At 36.1% G+C, this 17,352-nt stretch overlaps 1 protein-coding gene across 1 annotated transcript in view; it reads left to right on the forward strand.

The window, feature by feature from the left end:
* The first annotated feature begins 14,353 nt into the window (after window positions 1–14,353).
* Window positions 14,354–17,352, forward strand: part of LOC129224652 (paired box protein Pax-6-like) — a 43,672-nt gene continuing 40,673 nt past the window's right edge. The window contains exon 1 of the mRNA XM_054859163.1: window positions 14,354–14,366. Within this exon, the coding sequence (XP_054715138.1) occupies window positions 14,354–14,366 (13 nt within the window). The remainder of the gene's footprint in view (window positions 14,367–17,352) is intronic.

Consider the following 17,352-nt stretch of genomic DNA (forward strand, 5'->3'; position numbering starts at 1 on the left):
TTATTAAATCTAAGAGAGAAGGAAAGAAATAAAGAAGAAATGGTTGCTGGGGAGTAATTGGCCTCTGGATTGTCGTGGCGTGATTGTCAACTCTCCTCCCGCCTCCCCTCGTGACCAATTTGATCGATTAGATGTCGTCGCTTTTTCCTCAGGTAGGGGGTGGGCGACCGCTACTTATCGTCTGCTTTTTTTCTTTATTCTTTTTCTGAAAGATGTGGTTTATTCTGCCAGTCTCTCCCTCTCTTACTATCAAACTATATTCTTCGTTTTTTTCCCATGCTGTGAAGAGCTCAGCTACACTTTTGAATCATCTACAGTTGTGCACGCGATCGAAAGTACTTTCCAAACGCGTTTAGGAAAGTTTGAGTTTTAAGCCCACACACACAAGTTTTACACTCGGTCAATAACCAACAATCGATTTTCAGGAAAATTCTTAACCGTTTCTGTTGCAGCTTTTGCCTGGCTTTGCATTCACCCGATGAAGGTTTAGTTTGCCAGAAATGTGTAAACGATGCTTTTTCTAGCCAACAGAACCTAACAGAAACCTTAATCTACAAATGAAGAAAAATGTATAAACAAATTGCTGATTCTTATCTCCCCCTCCCCCCCCCCCCCCCGTGAACATGAGCAATGAACACGATATTCTTGTTGAGTGGATTAGAAAATTTTAGGTAATCTACTGCAACTTTCTATCTTCAAAGGGTTCTGAATAAAAAATGGTCGCGATTAGTAGAATGGTTTAAGTTAAATTTTAGTTGAAGTAGGCCCGTCATTTAGGGGGTCACGAGGTAGAAATTGTCACTCCTCTGTGGTTTTGAGATTGGTCCCTAATCTGGGCAAGTCACTACTGTGATAGAAACAGGGGACCCTCGGGTGTGATGTGATGTGGTTTTGAGATATTGATGTACATTTATATATATGTGGGAACTTTTTTTTTTTTGTCGTTTTTCGGTATAATAGACATTGAGTAAGGGAGACTGGGACTGGTTCCGACAGAAATGTTGTAACAGCGGCAACTGTGGCTAGCCAAATAAATGTATAATAAAACTAAAAATAGACAATTGGTTATGCCACCAACGGCCATCAGGTAGCACGAACCAGTGGCGCTAGTACTTTTGCGAGAGAAGTTAAGAGGAAGGTGCTGTCAAAACTGCGTGTTTGTAACATTTTCAATTTTTCAGTAATATAAGTCTACAGCATGTTTTAATGAAATTAAAGCGGTGTGTTGGTGTGAAATTTTTGGCCCATCTCTTTCTTTATATGACGCGCTGGCATTTATATGTATCTATTGTTCTTGGTTGGTTTGTTTTCTATCATGCCTTGAACCTCGATTCTGGCTTTGGAGTAAAAAGTAACATTTTTTTTGCTAGGGTTAGGTTGTGACATTTCACTACCTGCACCGTACTGCTTCTTTCTGCCTGATATAGTTTGGTTCTTCAAAACACTGGTTTTCATTCAGTTCAAACGCTTAATTTATACTAGAGCAACTATCCTATCAGATATCTTATTCCTAATGAATGTACTGTTTTCGATACCATTCGCCCTTATCCAAAAGCAACTGCAATATCAACAAAATCACATGTAAATCTCGCAAATCAGGCACACCAGAGAAAAGTGCATTGACGCTAGATCAAGCAACAGAGCGAGAAACTGGAACATATAATTAGCAAACGAAAAGCATTTTAGGAAGAAAAGATCACAAAGGAAAGAAAGTAAGGTGAGAAAAATAACAAAACAAGAAAGTACAACTAAATAAGGTAAACCAGATAAGAAAGCTGAGAAGGTTAAAAAGGAAGATGTTGAAAGCTTAGAAGATGTTGATTATTTTTGTCTGATATGTTTTGAACCGTTTTCAGAATGGTGAGGAATGGACACAGTGTGTTGGTTTCAAGAAATGGTCACACTTGAGACGTGCCAAAGAAATAGTATCTTACGTATGCTTGAATAGTAAAAGTAATATCTCGGATTATGATGACTGAACTAATGTATTTCTGTTTCATTTTATTGCTGATGTTTTGGCTCATCAAAAGTTAGACACATTTTATGTTTTTCTGATAAAGCATAATTCATTCTCACGGGGGCGTGCGCAGAAATTTTGGGGCCCATCACAAATGACTTTAACGGGTTCCCTCCATATTGTTTACTCCTACATCTGTACATATATTTCACCCCGCATTTTAAAAATCTCGGGCCCCCTTCAGACTCGAGATCGGGCTAACATATGTCCCCCCCCCCCCCCGTGCACGGCCCTGAATTCACATACTATAATTTTCCTCAAGTTTAGAAATTTCCTTTTTTTATGTTTTTATGAAGAACTAGCTGTACCCGCACGGGTTTGCTCGTAGTAGAAAATTAAAAGGGATGGTTCGCCTGTTTATTTACAAATAATGAATGCTGAATTTATCGCTAATTTGCTATGTTTATTTGCTCGCCCATGTTACGATTCTACGATATGGTAATTTGGTTATTTGCTCGTCCACGTTATGATAATTTGCTCGGTAAAATGTTTTTAAAATTGGAATACAAAAGGAACAAAATCGAATTTTCGAAAAATCGCTTCAAGGTGCTCACCCCTATGATTCGAACTTATTCTGTGCCAATTTCATAAAAATCGGCCGAACGGTCTAGGCGCTATGCGTGTAACAGAGATCCAGAGACACAGACTTTCAGCTTTATTATTAGTAAAGATAAGACCAAATAAAATACTAATAAGTTACGAAAGTTTCTGTTTCAGTACAAGTTTTTGCTTAAATCAAAAGTTTAGACAGTTTATTTCAATGTTGATGACGTGTCATTGCTGGCCGGATGATGACGTGTCATCATCATTGAAACAAAAAATATGTTATTTCTTTTTTTACTCTCACAACTTGCTTCCTGTTGTGCAACAACCAGCACCTGGCATGGGGCTAAAAGTTACACAGCTTTTCTCACAGAATTCACTTCATCATACTCTCTCAAAAAGTGACACAATTTAAAAAAGACCGAAGTTTATGTAAAGCAATCAAATGTTCTAAAAGTTGTCCCGATTTGTTTCAAAAGCCACCATCAGCCCCAGTCTCCCTTATACCCTTTCTTGAGAATATAGGTTGACTTTTCTGCAAAAAAAAAAAAAAAAAAAAAAGTGAAAATCTTAAATGGTTGTTCTTTTGAATGACATTAGTAGCATTTTTGATCATAGATTTAAAATCTTCAAATTTTCACCTCAAGTAGACACTAGATTCGGGCGAAGATATCTACAACTATATGTATCCTGATTACAAAAGTAATAGCTTTGAGCTTCAGTGTAAATATTTACAACTGAAGCTCAAAGCAATTAATTTTGAAATCAGGATGCATATAGCTGTAGATATTTTCGTCCTGAATCAACTGTCTTTTTGCGTTGAAAAAAATGAAGTTATCAAATCTATGATCAAAAATCCTAACAATGTCATTTAAAGAAAAAACCATTTATAATATTAACGATTTTTTTTTTTTTTTTTTTTTTTTTGCGAAAATGAACTCGATGCAGTTGTTGAATCTCAATTTCCAAAAGGGAGAAACTGCAAAAGAAAATAAATGACAAAAAGAAACGAAAAAAAGCCTCCCCACAAAAAATAAAAAAATAAAACAAATGTTAGCCAGAGGGAAAAAAAGGAAAAACTGCCCGAATAAATCCCCCAAAATCCCGTCTGATTCTCCCCCGGCGCGTATGCTCCTCCAACTGATTCAATGCCGATTAAAATAAAAGTAAGAAAGGAAAAATCCGGACGGAAATGAATTGATATCGTATTTTATCAGATAACTCTTGTCAGTCAACTGCGATCTTCATCGCTCATTGGTCCGGGCAAGTGAGCGTGTGATCGAAAAGGCGTTGCCAGGGATTTCCTCGAGCCACGCCCCTCGCGTTTTCTGCCCCCGACCTAAAATGGATGTGATCCAGGAGGAAGGGGGGAGAAGAGGCAAAAGATTATTGTACTTTTATTTTTACTCCATGTCTCGCTCCCATTGTTTATCTTTTCCGCTTTCACACTTTTGCCAATCGGCGTTTTATTTATTTCTTCTCGGGTGTAAGCCCGATTTGTCTTTTCGTTTTTGAAGTCAAGGCTTCACTCACACTCTAATAAGGAAGGTTCGCCTCGACACGTGTTTCCAACTAATAGGAAGAATTGGGAGAGCTGAGGAGGGAGGGAGGGGGATCGACTCGAAATGAACAGGAGTCCAAGGTGCTTTATGACTGCGGAAAATTAATGAATTTCCGAACCTGGAAACTTTTTCTCTCTTTTAGACCAGGGGAGTGTTTGAGATTATTGACTGTCTTCTCTCAAAAGCAACTGGTGTGTATCCAACACATGAATTTACACATCTTAGGTAATAGCGCTTTTTTTTTAGAGTAGTCAACTATTGCTCATTGTTTTTGTTCTATTGATTTCACTACTGCAGGTAGTATTTTCTTTAGAGGAGGGAGGGGGTATCATAAAATATACTAATATGTTAGAATCGTGATGTTTCGTGACTTTCTTCAGTTGTTTTGAAAGTGGAAGTTTTATACGATTGCTTGAACGGAAGAAGTTGGAACCAAACCCCCCTGACTTTGGTGTCCACAACTGTTGCTGTTATTTTAATTGACAAAAGCAGCAATTGCCACCGTCCATAGGGCGACCAAATGAAAAAGATTGCCTCAAAAAATATCTAATGATTTTAGAATAAACGAAAGGCATTAAGTAATTGGTTAAATCTTTTCCCACTTAACTCATTACTCATTAAAAAAAATTCTTTAATTAATTTATTTTGGATTGTTACCTTCAACAAATTTTAAAACTCTATCACTTCAAGTGAAAAAAGTCGCCTTGTCAATGTTTCGAAAAAGTGGCTACTAATTAAATTGTCACTACCGGTCAATGGTGACTTAGGAAATTCAATAGTTTGCCTTTTATCATTATCGACGTCACTAAAACGAGCATTACAGAAACCGAACACAGAATATTGGGCTCTGTACAGTCTTACAGAACCAAACACTCTATGATACTGATTTTGCATATTTTCGATTTGTCTTATGTGCGCTAAATGTACCAAATAGGTTTTATTACATTGGAATGAGTTGCAATTTGATTTTATTATGCCACTGCTCTCTGTACTGACGACCTGTGACGTCACTTCTTGCCGTAGACTCTTTAAATAAAGTTTTGCATTTAAAATAGGTATGGAACTACTTTTCCCGGCATTGATTTGCCGGCTCTGTTTCGCTTAGCCACAAAATACATGAGCATCATTATTTCCAAGTACATGTGCGATGTGTTTCTAGTAGGAAACAAAAATTTCCGTCGCTCTATAGAATAACACTTTCTGTTCGTTTTTCCTTCACCTCCCTTTTGTTTTCAGTTTAACTAGTCAAAGTACTGGATCTCACTACGGTTGATGTTTTTGCAATACTTTCTGTTCAATAATATAGTTAAATATCATCATTTTGATAAAAGCTATGTCCCAATAGTTTTGAATTTGCTAGAAACTTTGAGTGGAGGAGAACAAAAAAGCATATGAGCTTTTGATACATAAGTAGGGAAATGTGGGGAAAAGTGAAACACTTCAGATAGCTTACCTTTATCAAAATGAACAAATTGGAAATATGTTTTGAAAATTACAGAACATAAAGAAAAAACTATTTTATATTTTAACTTGCATTGAAACATTTTTTTTTTATTTTTGGCAGTAAATTTGTACATTCAGAAAAAATAAATAAAATAAAATAAAATAAAATAAACTTTTAAAATTTCCCCTTTTTTTCCAATGGGCAAAGAATTTTTGCAAAATATTAGAATATGAGCATCCATTTTTTTAAATTGCTTATATCATCATATGCTTTAATCTCCAGGGATAATTCTTTCCTGACTGGAGTAGCCTACATTTGTTACTATACAAAGTTGAAATATTACAAGATCGGTGATGCAAAAAACTAAAAATTTCACCATTTCACTTTGGCCCGCTATTTCACTTCGCCTCACATTCCCCTACCATTCCTAGATGTACACAGTCTAATAATAAATACAGAACACAACTTTAGGGAAGCTGTTTACTAGTTTTTTGCTTGGAATACATAGCATATGATTCTTTCATTAGTATTAATAAAGAATTCGAAATCAATTTTAATTCTTTAAGTTTCATGCATTATGCTTTCCCATCTTTTCTTTACTTTTTCACTTTTATTTAATTAGTAATTTTAAATCATTTGTGTAGCATGTTTAACGAAATTAAATACTCATATAGAATCATTATAATTATTTTTTTACTACACGATAGTTAAGCAATTCTATGGTAAACAACTTTAAAATCGTTTAAAAATTATTTAACATTGATATTACAAAATATGTTTAAAATCATGCGTAGGAGCTAACAGTGGCGTACTGGGTTCAATATGTGTACCGGGAAATACACTTGACCGGCGCCTTGTTCTATTTTCGTAATCCCCCTTCCCCCCAAGTTAACTAATAAATTAAAGTTGACGAACTTCCTATCAGAGGAGTATATAATCTTCAGCGTCCTGGGGAAAATGTAGCCTTTGTTCCCCCCCCCCCCTCGCCTCCCGTTTGACGAAATGAGAGAAAGTTTCTTTTTAATCTTCCTTCAGTGATGTTAGAAAAAATGATGTTCTGGGTCGGGGGGAGGGGAGGAGGAAATATGCTCAACCGGAAATTTTTCGAAATTGAAGTCCAAAACAAGATTGTAGGAAAATCTGAGACAACGTTAGTGAACGGGGAAGGAATGCGATTTGGGACTCTTCTTAGAAATTTTTCGAAATAAGTCTCAAATATGCAATACAGTAAGCCATCTTAGATGAAGTTAGATAGGTTATCGTTCGGAATTTTTTACCCAGAAGATTTTCGATATTACAGTCCGAAAAACGAAAACTAAGATGGTTTTTATAGCAATTTTGGAGCAATGCTGAGGTTGGAGATTCTTCTCCAGAATGCTTTAAAAAAAATTAGGTTCTGAAAACGAAATTAATGATGTGAGAGATGAGTTGTTCAGAACTTTTCCTCCGGAAATTTTTTGAAATTAAACCTCTAAAAGTGTAGCTGTAGACCAACTGTGATGATTTCAGGGATAAAGATTGTGCATTGTCCTCTGATAATGTTTAGAAATACAAGTCCTAAAGAATAAAAAATAAAGATTATTTTTTAATAACGTTTGGCCGAGATAAGAGTCTGGGGCGGAAATTATTCAAAATTGAAATCCTAATTGCACCTTTGTCTGCCATCGTTGATGACGTCAGGTGAAAGCATGGGTTTCGAGGACTTTGCCTGGGAAATTTTCAAAATGGAAGTCTTAAATCGGAAATTTTAGACGATCTTTAATGTGGGAGGGGGATTGCGTTTGAAGGGTTCTCCTGTTTTCCGAGAAAGTTTTTTGAAAAGTATCAAAACGTAATTTGAGACTTAGGCTATCTTTGATTACCTGTAAGGAAGAAATGGAGATCGGGTTCTCATTCCCGGCAATTTTTCGAAATCGAAGTTCTAACTTCTAAAAATTAAACTTTAGACCAGGTTTTATAACTTTGTGACAGGATTCTCGTGGACGGGGGAAGAGGAAGCTTTCCCACAAAATTTTTAAAATTTCTGACTTGGAAACGTTTTTTTATACGTTTATAAATGTGGGACTGTTGCTACAGTCAGGAGCTCCCCCAGGTCTCCCGTGAAGTCAAAAAAGTAGGGTAACTACAGGGGCGGATACAAAGAAAGTTTTTTCAGGGGGCAACGGTAAAGTAAAAAGCCTCCCCCCCCTCCGCTCATACAATTTTAAGTTTCGTGAGTGTTCCATTTGTGCCTCCCCCCCCCCCCCTAAAATGCGCTATTGCAGGTGTATGAAAATGGCGGCCCTTTAATTGTTTCAAAAATATCTATACTAATAATATAAAGCTGAAAAGTTTGTTTGTTTGAACGCACTAATCTCAGGAACTACTGGTTCAAATTGAAAAATTATTTTTGTGTTGAATACTCCATTTATTGATTAAGGCTCTAGGCTTTTTTTTTTTAAATCAGATTGACCAAAATATTTGTAATTGCTAATTAAATGTTTAATTGTTTAGTTCTATGAATTCCTAATAGATGGCGGAGTAAGTTAACTCATCGAGTTGGCGCTGGCCGAAAGTATCGATGGCTGCCAGGAATCATGCCACACGGCTCAGATGCTACGCTATTGTGGGTCTGTAGTGGTCAGCAAACTGTTTTTGGAATGCGTTTTTTTTTTTTTTTTCATGTTCAGGTACATAATTTGATTTTGTAGGCTTTTTCGATTGGGTTTTGTTTTCCTTATTTCTTCAACGTTTGTTTTTGTTCTTATAGTTGAAGATAGTTACTTATGTAAGTAAATAATTTGATTTGTCGTAGAGTTCTTATTTAGTATTGTTTGTTTGGCGAAACATTTTAAATTGCAGAAAAAAATCGTTAAAGGACAGGGTTACGGTAGCGTGGTTACTTAGCGCGTTAAGCGATGAACTATACTGTTGAAGGATTATTTTGAATTGTATAGTTACTGTTATTCTTTAATGTGTTTTAGCGAATAGTTTTGAATTCCAAAGAGACTTGAATAGGTTTTTTGAAAAGGTGTGTACGCATTTTAGTTGAAGAAAAATAATCATTTCACATCAGAAGGGGGGGGGGGGGTGCGTGGATTTTTTTTTCTTCTTCTACGGACTTTCTTTACATTCCTAGTACGGGTATCGCCGTGCGGGTACCGCTGGTTTTAAATAAAGAGTAAGAGAATGTCTTCATCTTCTAGTTTAAGAGTATGGTCATTACTAGATCTAAATATTGACAATATGAACCTAATCATGAGAATAATATTCAATCAAAAATAAGTGTGGGGTACGAGGGCTTCTCCCCCGGAACTTTTTTGTTTTTTTCGTTTTCAGAATGCATTTGAACGATCTTTGGTAATGTTAGGAGCAGGAGAGGAAAGTTAGCGCTCCCTCGTCTATTTTCCGGAATTGAACCGTTGAAATTAAATTGTTATCTACAATTATGATAATGAAAGGGGGTCTGGGGTTCCCCCCTTGAACTTTTTTGAAATTTTAGCTCTTTAAACGCAGTTTTAGACGATCTTTGGTTGTACTATAGAAAGGAGATCGAGGCCCATCCCGGAAAATGTTGTAATTTGTGATTTTAAAAGTGCATTCTAGATTATCATTGGTAATGTTAGGGGCTGAAGAGTTTCGTTGATGCTCCGCGACCATATTTCAAAATTGAAACTTTAAAAACGCAATTGTAGATAATATCCTTTTTTTTTTAGAAGGAATGTGTGTTGGGCTGGTGCTCTCCCCCAAAAATTATAGCTGTAAAAAAACGCATTTAGGCTATCTGTAGTGATCTTAGGGAAGGAGAGCCACTAATCGCCGCGCAATTGTATACTTCAGTATATCATGAGACATATTTTAATATTTTAATTTTTTTTGGGGGGGGGGGGCGAAATGTGAACAAGCTTGGGAAAAAAGATTGTTTCGAGAAAAAAATTTCCATTCGCCTTTCTTTTCGCCGCCCCCCCCCCCCCTCCTTTTGTGCTCGGCACCCTACGCGGTCGCATGCCAGACATCCTCGAATCAGCGCTGTGCATATCTCTAGATAGTATAAAATAAAGTCTCCAAAAACCGTCTGTTTGTTTAAACGCGCTAAACTCGAGAACAATCCGAGCCGATTTCGCTGAGATTTTCGCAGCATCTTTCTTTTAACCCCGGAAAGGATTGCAGACAGGTTTGAAAAAAAATTTTGACGAGTAGTTTTTTTTTTAAATTTCAATATAGACCCAATTTTCACATAAAATCCCGAATATGGGGGTGAAAAATTACTTGCACATATATTAATATTACATATCGTTGGAAAGGGTAGAATGTTCCACGTTTTACGCAATTTGTTTCAATGCTCTAACTTAATTACGGCGGGAGTTATTTGCGTTTTTATCTCGAATTTTTTTAGGCTTAGCTGAAATTTAGGCACTACTTTCTTCATTAAATCTATCAATAAAAAGTGAAGGAACTGTCCCACAGTGTTTTTTTTTTTTTTTTTTTTTTGACACCATTGGAAAAAGCGATATTTTTTGCTTCAAATCCATCTCGACCTATGGTCGAAAAACTAAGCTTCTATCTCGAAAGGAAAAAAAGTTACAAGCCTTTTTAAATCAAGTTCAAAAATTCTCTTTCCCATTCAAATTGTTAAACATTTTCATTCGCATTTCAATTCCTTAAATTTATTTTATTTTGTGTTTCCATGGTTACGCTTTTAAAATCCATCTTTCTCGATTTAATTTCTTTAATATCTGTCGTCATTGTTTGGGAGGTAAATTTTGCATGATGTTTTCTTTTAATTTATTTATTTAAACATGATTGTTGAACATACGTCACTTGATACAATTTTTATTTTCAAGGTGGGCCGGGCAACGCAGATTATGAAACTGTTGAAATATTCCGCAGCGCTTCTGAATCATGAATAATACTAAAGTGCTATGCAATGCTGTTAGTTATGATTAGTTATATCAGTGGTGAATCTAGAGAATGAGATATCGTTGGAAGCGATCCCAAGACAATATAAAAATTTTTCGTCCTCAGTCCCTCACCACTCCCCCCCCCCCCCCCCCCCCCCGGAATAAAATTTTTGCTTGCCACCGAGTTATTGAGAGAAAGGCGCCGTAGGAAAGTTAGATGTCCAAAATAGGCACCTCGGTTCAAAAATATCTTGGAGCCATAACATTAGCCAACAAGGGCGTCCATATGGGGGGAGGCAAGTGGGGACTCAAGCCTCCCCCCAGAAATTAGAATTTCCTTGCTGTTAGTTCTTTTTCTTTACAGAAATGTGAAAACATTTATTCATCAGTCATTAATGAATAAGTTATTAGAAAATTCAAATTTTAATAACTCTGATGATCTGTACTAAAATGGGTTTCCATGAGGAATTTTTCCTGCTAAACCATGGGGAAAATATCTGAGCCTCCCTTAAAATTTTGCATACAGGCGCCCATATTAGCCGAGACTTTTAATGCAAAGATTTATTAGTTTCAATTGAGTTCAAGTCGGCGCTGAAAGTTTACTTATTGTTGTTTTTACGATTCGTGAATTGATACTAAAAAAAAATAATTAAAATAAAATCCTATGAAGTAGTATATGTCACTTTTATTTTGAAAACGAAGAAAAAAAAATTTTTCTTTGGGAAATAGGTAAATTTGGAAAGGAGGGAAATTTGGATGAGAATGAGAAAAACAGAAACCGATGATGATAGCAACTTTGATTTTAAAAACTCCTATTCCGTAGTTTTATGACGTCAAGTCGTCTTATTTGTTTTTATCACACAATAAATCTTATGGAATTTAGGCGTCATAATATTCAGCACAAAATCATAAAAAAAAAAAAAAAAATACTTTGGCACCAGCGCACTAAGGGCACCGGCGCACCGGGAATTTTCCCGGTATCCCGGCGGCCCAGTACGCCACTGGGGGCTAAGATATATGGATTCCTCTTTTCTTAAGACACCTGGTCATCCTGTTTGTGAGATCCCCATTGCGTATTTCCCCCTGCCTCGGGTGACCTTCTAGCGATATTTGATTGTCTATATAGGTACAATAGCATACCTGCTGGTGTAATGGTCAATATCATTCACCCCCACGGGAGAGTACACGATAAAAATATTAAATTCTAGTATTTAACCACTTTTGATAGAGCTGAAAAGAGGTTGCTTGAGAAGCGAAACTTTCTCTGTTTAAACCAAAGTCTTCTCCTTCAATCTGGACAATCAAAACCGCTTTCGAAATCTGAAGTCCGGTTTGTTCGCGGCCGTCGTGTGCGGTCCGGTCACTTCGCTTGCAGCCCTCCTCCCTCCTCAGCCGACGAAATCATGACTCGATTTCAAACGATAGAAAAGTAAAGAGAGAAAGGAGGAAAGATTAAAACAAAAAAGTCCCGCCACACGGCCAACTATCGGCTGCCATGATCGCACGACGTCTGACAGATTGTCAACGTTTTGGAATCCAGTTTTGAAACAGGTTTCATCCCCCTCTTTCTTTCGGATCGCGGTGTTTCTCTTTTCTACAGCCAAAACCCTCGTCAAAAAAATGCCCAGATGGAGTTTATTATTATTTTTTCAAGCATAGCAGACTTTTATTGCTATCTCGAGAATGACTTACGAAATAAATATAGGGCCATTCCACGCAAATATCAACCGCTTGTCCCGCACGTCACTTTTCCTATATTTTATTAAAAGGTAATGATTTAAAGGGGTAACGACGAAATTTTTTGCTTAAGATATCACACATTAGTTTTTGATTTTTTAAGCAGAAAAAAATTGTTCAATAATAATATTTTAAAGTATTATTTTTAATGACGTATATGAGGCGTCACGTGCGGGACAAAATGACCGTTTGCCGTGGAATGGCCCTATAAATATACTGTTTCAACGCAAATGAGGGAACCGGTTTCAAAAAATCATATTTTCGAAACTACTGCACATATTACAGTAAGTAGTACAGAAAAATTCGGTTAATATGAAATGCTAAAAGTTAATGAATTTGTTAGTCGTTATTCGCAACAACTGTGAATACGAAAAGTGGGGAAGAAAAAATGCATATTGTATTAAACTGAACTCATTTATGATGTCGACATTTTTTCATGAACTGATAATGCTTTTCGTTTTGCTCACCATCACCATCATTAGTTTTTAAAAGATTGCCAGAAAAAGGCAGCATTTCATTCGTAAGAAACGTAGGGTAAAGATCCATATTTCGTCCGTCGAGCTCAATTTCGTCTTTCTACGTTTCTCTGGTCTGACACTAGGGGTCACCACCGGTAATATATTTTTTGAATGCTGTTCAGAACACTATTTATTTGAGGAAGTTTCATGAGTCTGGTCCGCATTGTTGCCGTTTGGGAATTCTTATTCTGATTTTTGAAGACTTGAGCTATCCTAATACTGTTTGTGAATGCTCTTTTTGATTTTTTAGAATGTTTATTCAGTTGTATTTGGTGTAATTGTTTGGGATAAGCTGTAAACTGAATGATCTATGCGTTTTGTTATGTTTGATTCGTCTCGCGTAGAACAGGGAGCTGGCATATTAGTATATACGATGTTCCTATTTTCGTCCTCTTCTAAGATTGGAGTAAAAGACGTTGATTCAGAGTACCCTAAGTAACTTAAACGTTTTTATGAAGACAAATATATGAAGAAATATAGATACTGTCTGTCTTTTACGAGAAGAGCTCCCGCCGTCAAGTCTGAGCTCGTCTACTGCCATAGAAACAGACTTCGTTCATCTTCTGCAAGGGTTAGCAGGAAGGCATTTTCGCGCCATTTTGCCACTAGTTTTCTCGCCTTTGTGCAGTCGTACGGGTTTTTCCAACATTAAGCTTCCCTTGGAAAAATGAGACGCGTCTCGTTGCTATAGCAGTAGACAGGCGCAGACATTTCGACGGGGGCTTTTCTCGTGATGGATGGACAGTACGTTAACGTTGCCCGCAATACACAGCGTGGTAAACACAAAATACATTCCGGGGCGAAGAAAAAATAAATAAATCATTGATCACGCTTGTTGTGGAGGCTTGAAAAATCAATCTTACATTCATTAATTTACCATTTTGTAAAAGAAGAAAAGTAGTCTCTATTTGTGGTGTTTTCCTTTGATAAATCCGTTTTTAATATTATTATCTTGTTTTAAACTCATTATTACGTCTTTTAGAAAGTGTAATGGACAGGGGACGAAAATAGGATAACAATTTGAATTCTGGTAAAAGTATATTTTTATATACTTTTTTTTAAATCGAAAACAAATTGTGTTTCATGTTTTTTAGCTTAACTATCTTGTCTAGACTTGGTGGTATTTTATAATTTTTTTTATATTAATTGATCACAACATATGCTACTCAGAGGACAAAATGATTAGCTTGGACGAAATTTGTCGCCTTTACCCTATGATTGTGAAAACAGTTAGTACGGATTTTTTCTGTCATAAAACATAGTGGGATGATCATTTTTATAGTGCGAGCCTGTATTAGAGATATCTGAAGAACCCATTTGAAGAGTACTTCAGTATACTTTCTTTTCAACAGAGTATATTCGGAAGACATTTTCGAGCACATTCAGGCAACTGGAACACTTTTTTTGAATTAACGTGCTCCAAATGTGTTTTCGATTTGCACTGGGAATTAGCAGTGTACTCTATTAGATTTCTTTATTGCTGTTTATTCATATATGGTTACACAATCCTTTTTTGTAGGTGTCCTCTTTTTTCTTCCGGGTGTGTGTTCCGTTGCATTCGAACAGTGTCTCCCCCCCTGGACACCCCGCTGGAGTGGCCACTCGTTGGTCGGCCAGGAGCCGGAGCTGCGGCCTTTGGTGCTTACACGGCGATGCCCCATAAAGGTGAGTCATACTGTTTTTAGAAATTAAATGTCTTTTTGCAAAGTAGTGGAAAACTAAGCTTTTTAAATAACTTTCATGTATTTTTTTTTAGAGAAGTACGTATATACACTATACAGCTGGCCCTTGATGTTACGAATTTTTAATTTGCGAAAGCTCCGATTTTTATGGAGTTTATTACATTTGGAGGAGATCTAAAGAAAGAATAAGAAAACTAAAATCACTTGTTCTGCTACAAAGAAATCTGGTCTAAAAATTGGCAGCCGACCTTGACCTTGTGATGGGTGTGTTTTGAGAGTGGACTTTTTTTTTCTTTGTCTAAAAAAATGAAACTCTTATTAGTAAATATTTGTAAAAAAAAAAAAAAAAACTTTTAAAAGCTGTACCGCCGAAGCAAACGTAAATTAGGGACCATAAGTAATTTTAGAGAATTGACAACGCTTTAACTATTTGTTTCATTTAAAGTTACTAGCTTTTTTTTTCTTTTTGTGTCAGCTTGTGAGCATTTAACCTCATACGTTCCAGATGTATACATAATCTTGCTTTATTTTCTTTTCATTATTATTTTTTTCAACGGCTAAAGCTAAAATAGTTTTTGTTCAAAAAAAAGAAAACATGTAAAATTGCAAAACTCTATGCAAGGGCACAGGATACAAATGTTCTGCACATCTCTTTATCTGCATAACGAAGGTGGAACGACTTTAAGAAAAAAGAAAGAAAGCAATTGTCGAGTCCCGACGTACGCGAGGGATGCGTTCCAAGACCCCTCGCGTAAGTCGAAATTTCGCGTTGTGGAAAAGGGTATGTGTAAAAACTTTTATAAACATAACCAATCATTTTAGACATTTGTAAACACCACCTTAAACAGTTAAAAATCTTTTCTTAACTATACATTACTGTTTCTTACATAAAAAATTGAATTTTTATTTGCATTTAAAAAAACCGTTTTATTCAACGTGAAATACTGCTATGATGCACAAAAGCAATGATCAATGGGAAAGAAAGACATAAAATAATCCAGTACCGTACGTACAGCACGTACTAAGTAAGGAAAACAAATGTCCTATATTTGTACTGTACAGTTGATTCAGTAATAATATTTGTAACTTTAAAAAAAAGTGAAAATGATGATGATTTATGCTGCGTAAACGAACCAGTATTCTAATATATTTTTAAATACAGTTGTTTCATTGGTTCATTTATAAAGTTTCCATCTATGGCATTACCCTTCTTCCTGGTTTCTTTAATTTACAATAAAGAGCAGCTTCCATTTTCATTATTTTTGCATTTTGCTTGCGGATACTACGTATTACTCGGTGAACTTTTATGGATTTCCTTTTCTTGACTTTTAACTGTTTGTATGGAAGATTCACTCATACCGTCATACCTAGTTGTTGTGCTACCCTTCGAAGCATTTTTTGGTTCAGCTTCAGCTTTTCGAGAAGCTTTACCTTTTCTTTAATTGTCAGAAGAAAAAATTATCTTTTTATTTCTATCTTCACGAACTTTAGATGAAACAGCGCTCTTAGTTGTCGTTATTTTTCGTTAACTTTCGCATTTAGAATGAAAAAATTAATGGAAAATGAGAAGTAGTCATTTGTATAAGCGATAAAAGACTAGCACGGTGCGGGTACTTCTGCTCTCAGTGATGCTAAAGGGATGAAGGTCCATTCACGAAAAAACTTACACACGGCGTTTCCCTTCCGAAAATTTTCATGTTGCGGGCGAGGAATTCGCTCTAGCTCAAAAATTCTTTACTGTTGAAAAAATCGCGTTATAGCCATTTCGCGTAAGTCGGATCGCGTTGTAGCGGGAGTCGACTCTAGGCGCAATTTGCGTTGAAAATACACGCTAAGCATTACCTTCTTTTCTGAGATGATTTCAGAGTCATTTTCTCGGTTACTGCATAGGATAGGAAAATAAACGACCGCTGAAAAAGGGAACGTTGTTTACAGCGTTCATAGCGACAAGAGAAGCGTCTTATCTTCAATCTCCGACAACCTTCAAGAAATTGTTGACGTCTTTTTTCTTTCCGACGTCCACTGCGACATCCATCAAAAACGGAACGGCGTTGTCATCTCGACAGATCACGTCGAGATACCTGAAGCATCCTCCAGAGAAATATCTGCTGCAGTGGTCCTCATCCAACGTTTAGAGTGCCGTAAAAAATAAGGGCTTTCAAAAATCATTTCAAGAAAACCTTAGCTGAACAATATCTCGAATTTAGCTTTTATAAGTCAAGTGGCTAGTGAAGTCCATGGAGCAACTAACTGACATTCACAAAGCGAAACGAGTACATTTGTAACATTTAACACATAATTTATATCATTTTAAAAGATAATTTAATCTGGTTTATTGTTTTTAAGTTGAATTCAACGGTGTAGTGAAATTCCCAACCCACAATATGGCTGATTTTTTTAAGAAATAGTTAAAAATATGGTAACTGACTGAGAATGTATCCTACATGTCAGTCAGTTACCATAATTTTAACTATTTTTAAAAATTTATCCGAAATGTATAGTTTGGGAATTCAGCTTTCAACTATATAACATAGAATTATGCTTTGGAGAAAAAAAACACACACTCACAGTAAGCCAAGGAAAAATAGATTTTGAATAATGTACTTATATTTTGTGTTGAATGTCATAAAATGCTTGTCGTTTTACCATTGAAATTGCCCTGAAATAAATGTTACTACTAAAAAAAGAGAGACAAATTCAAAGCTCTATTAATCGTCACTTTTAAGAATAAAGTCTTAAGATTGCCATGCGCCACATCAATTGTACGGGAGAAGGGGAAGATATACTGAAGATGAAGCTACAGCCTAAAAGAAAAGGTTGGGATAAATCCAGAGTCACCCCAAACTCAAAGTTTTGGGAAAATCTCAAGGTACCGAATAAATTCTAAATATTTTGCACACTGGAATACCAAATTTCGCCAAATGATGATAATTTTGTCGAATGGAACTCCAAATTTCATCGAATGATGA

Source organism: Uloborus diversus, chromosome 1, assembly GCF_026930045.1.
Source record: "Uloborus diversus isolate 005 chromosome 1, Udiv.v.3.1, whole genome shotgun sequence".
Classification (NCBI taxonomy): domain Eukaryota; kingdom Metazoa; phylum Arthropoda; class Arachnida; order Araneae; family Uloboridae; genus Uloborus; species Uloborus diversus.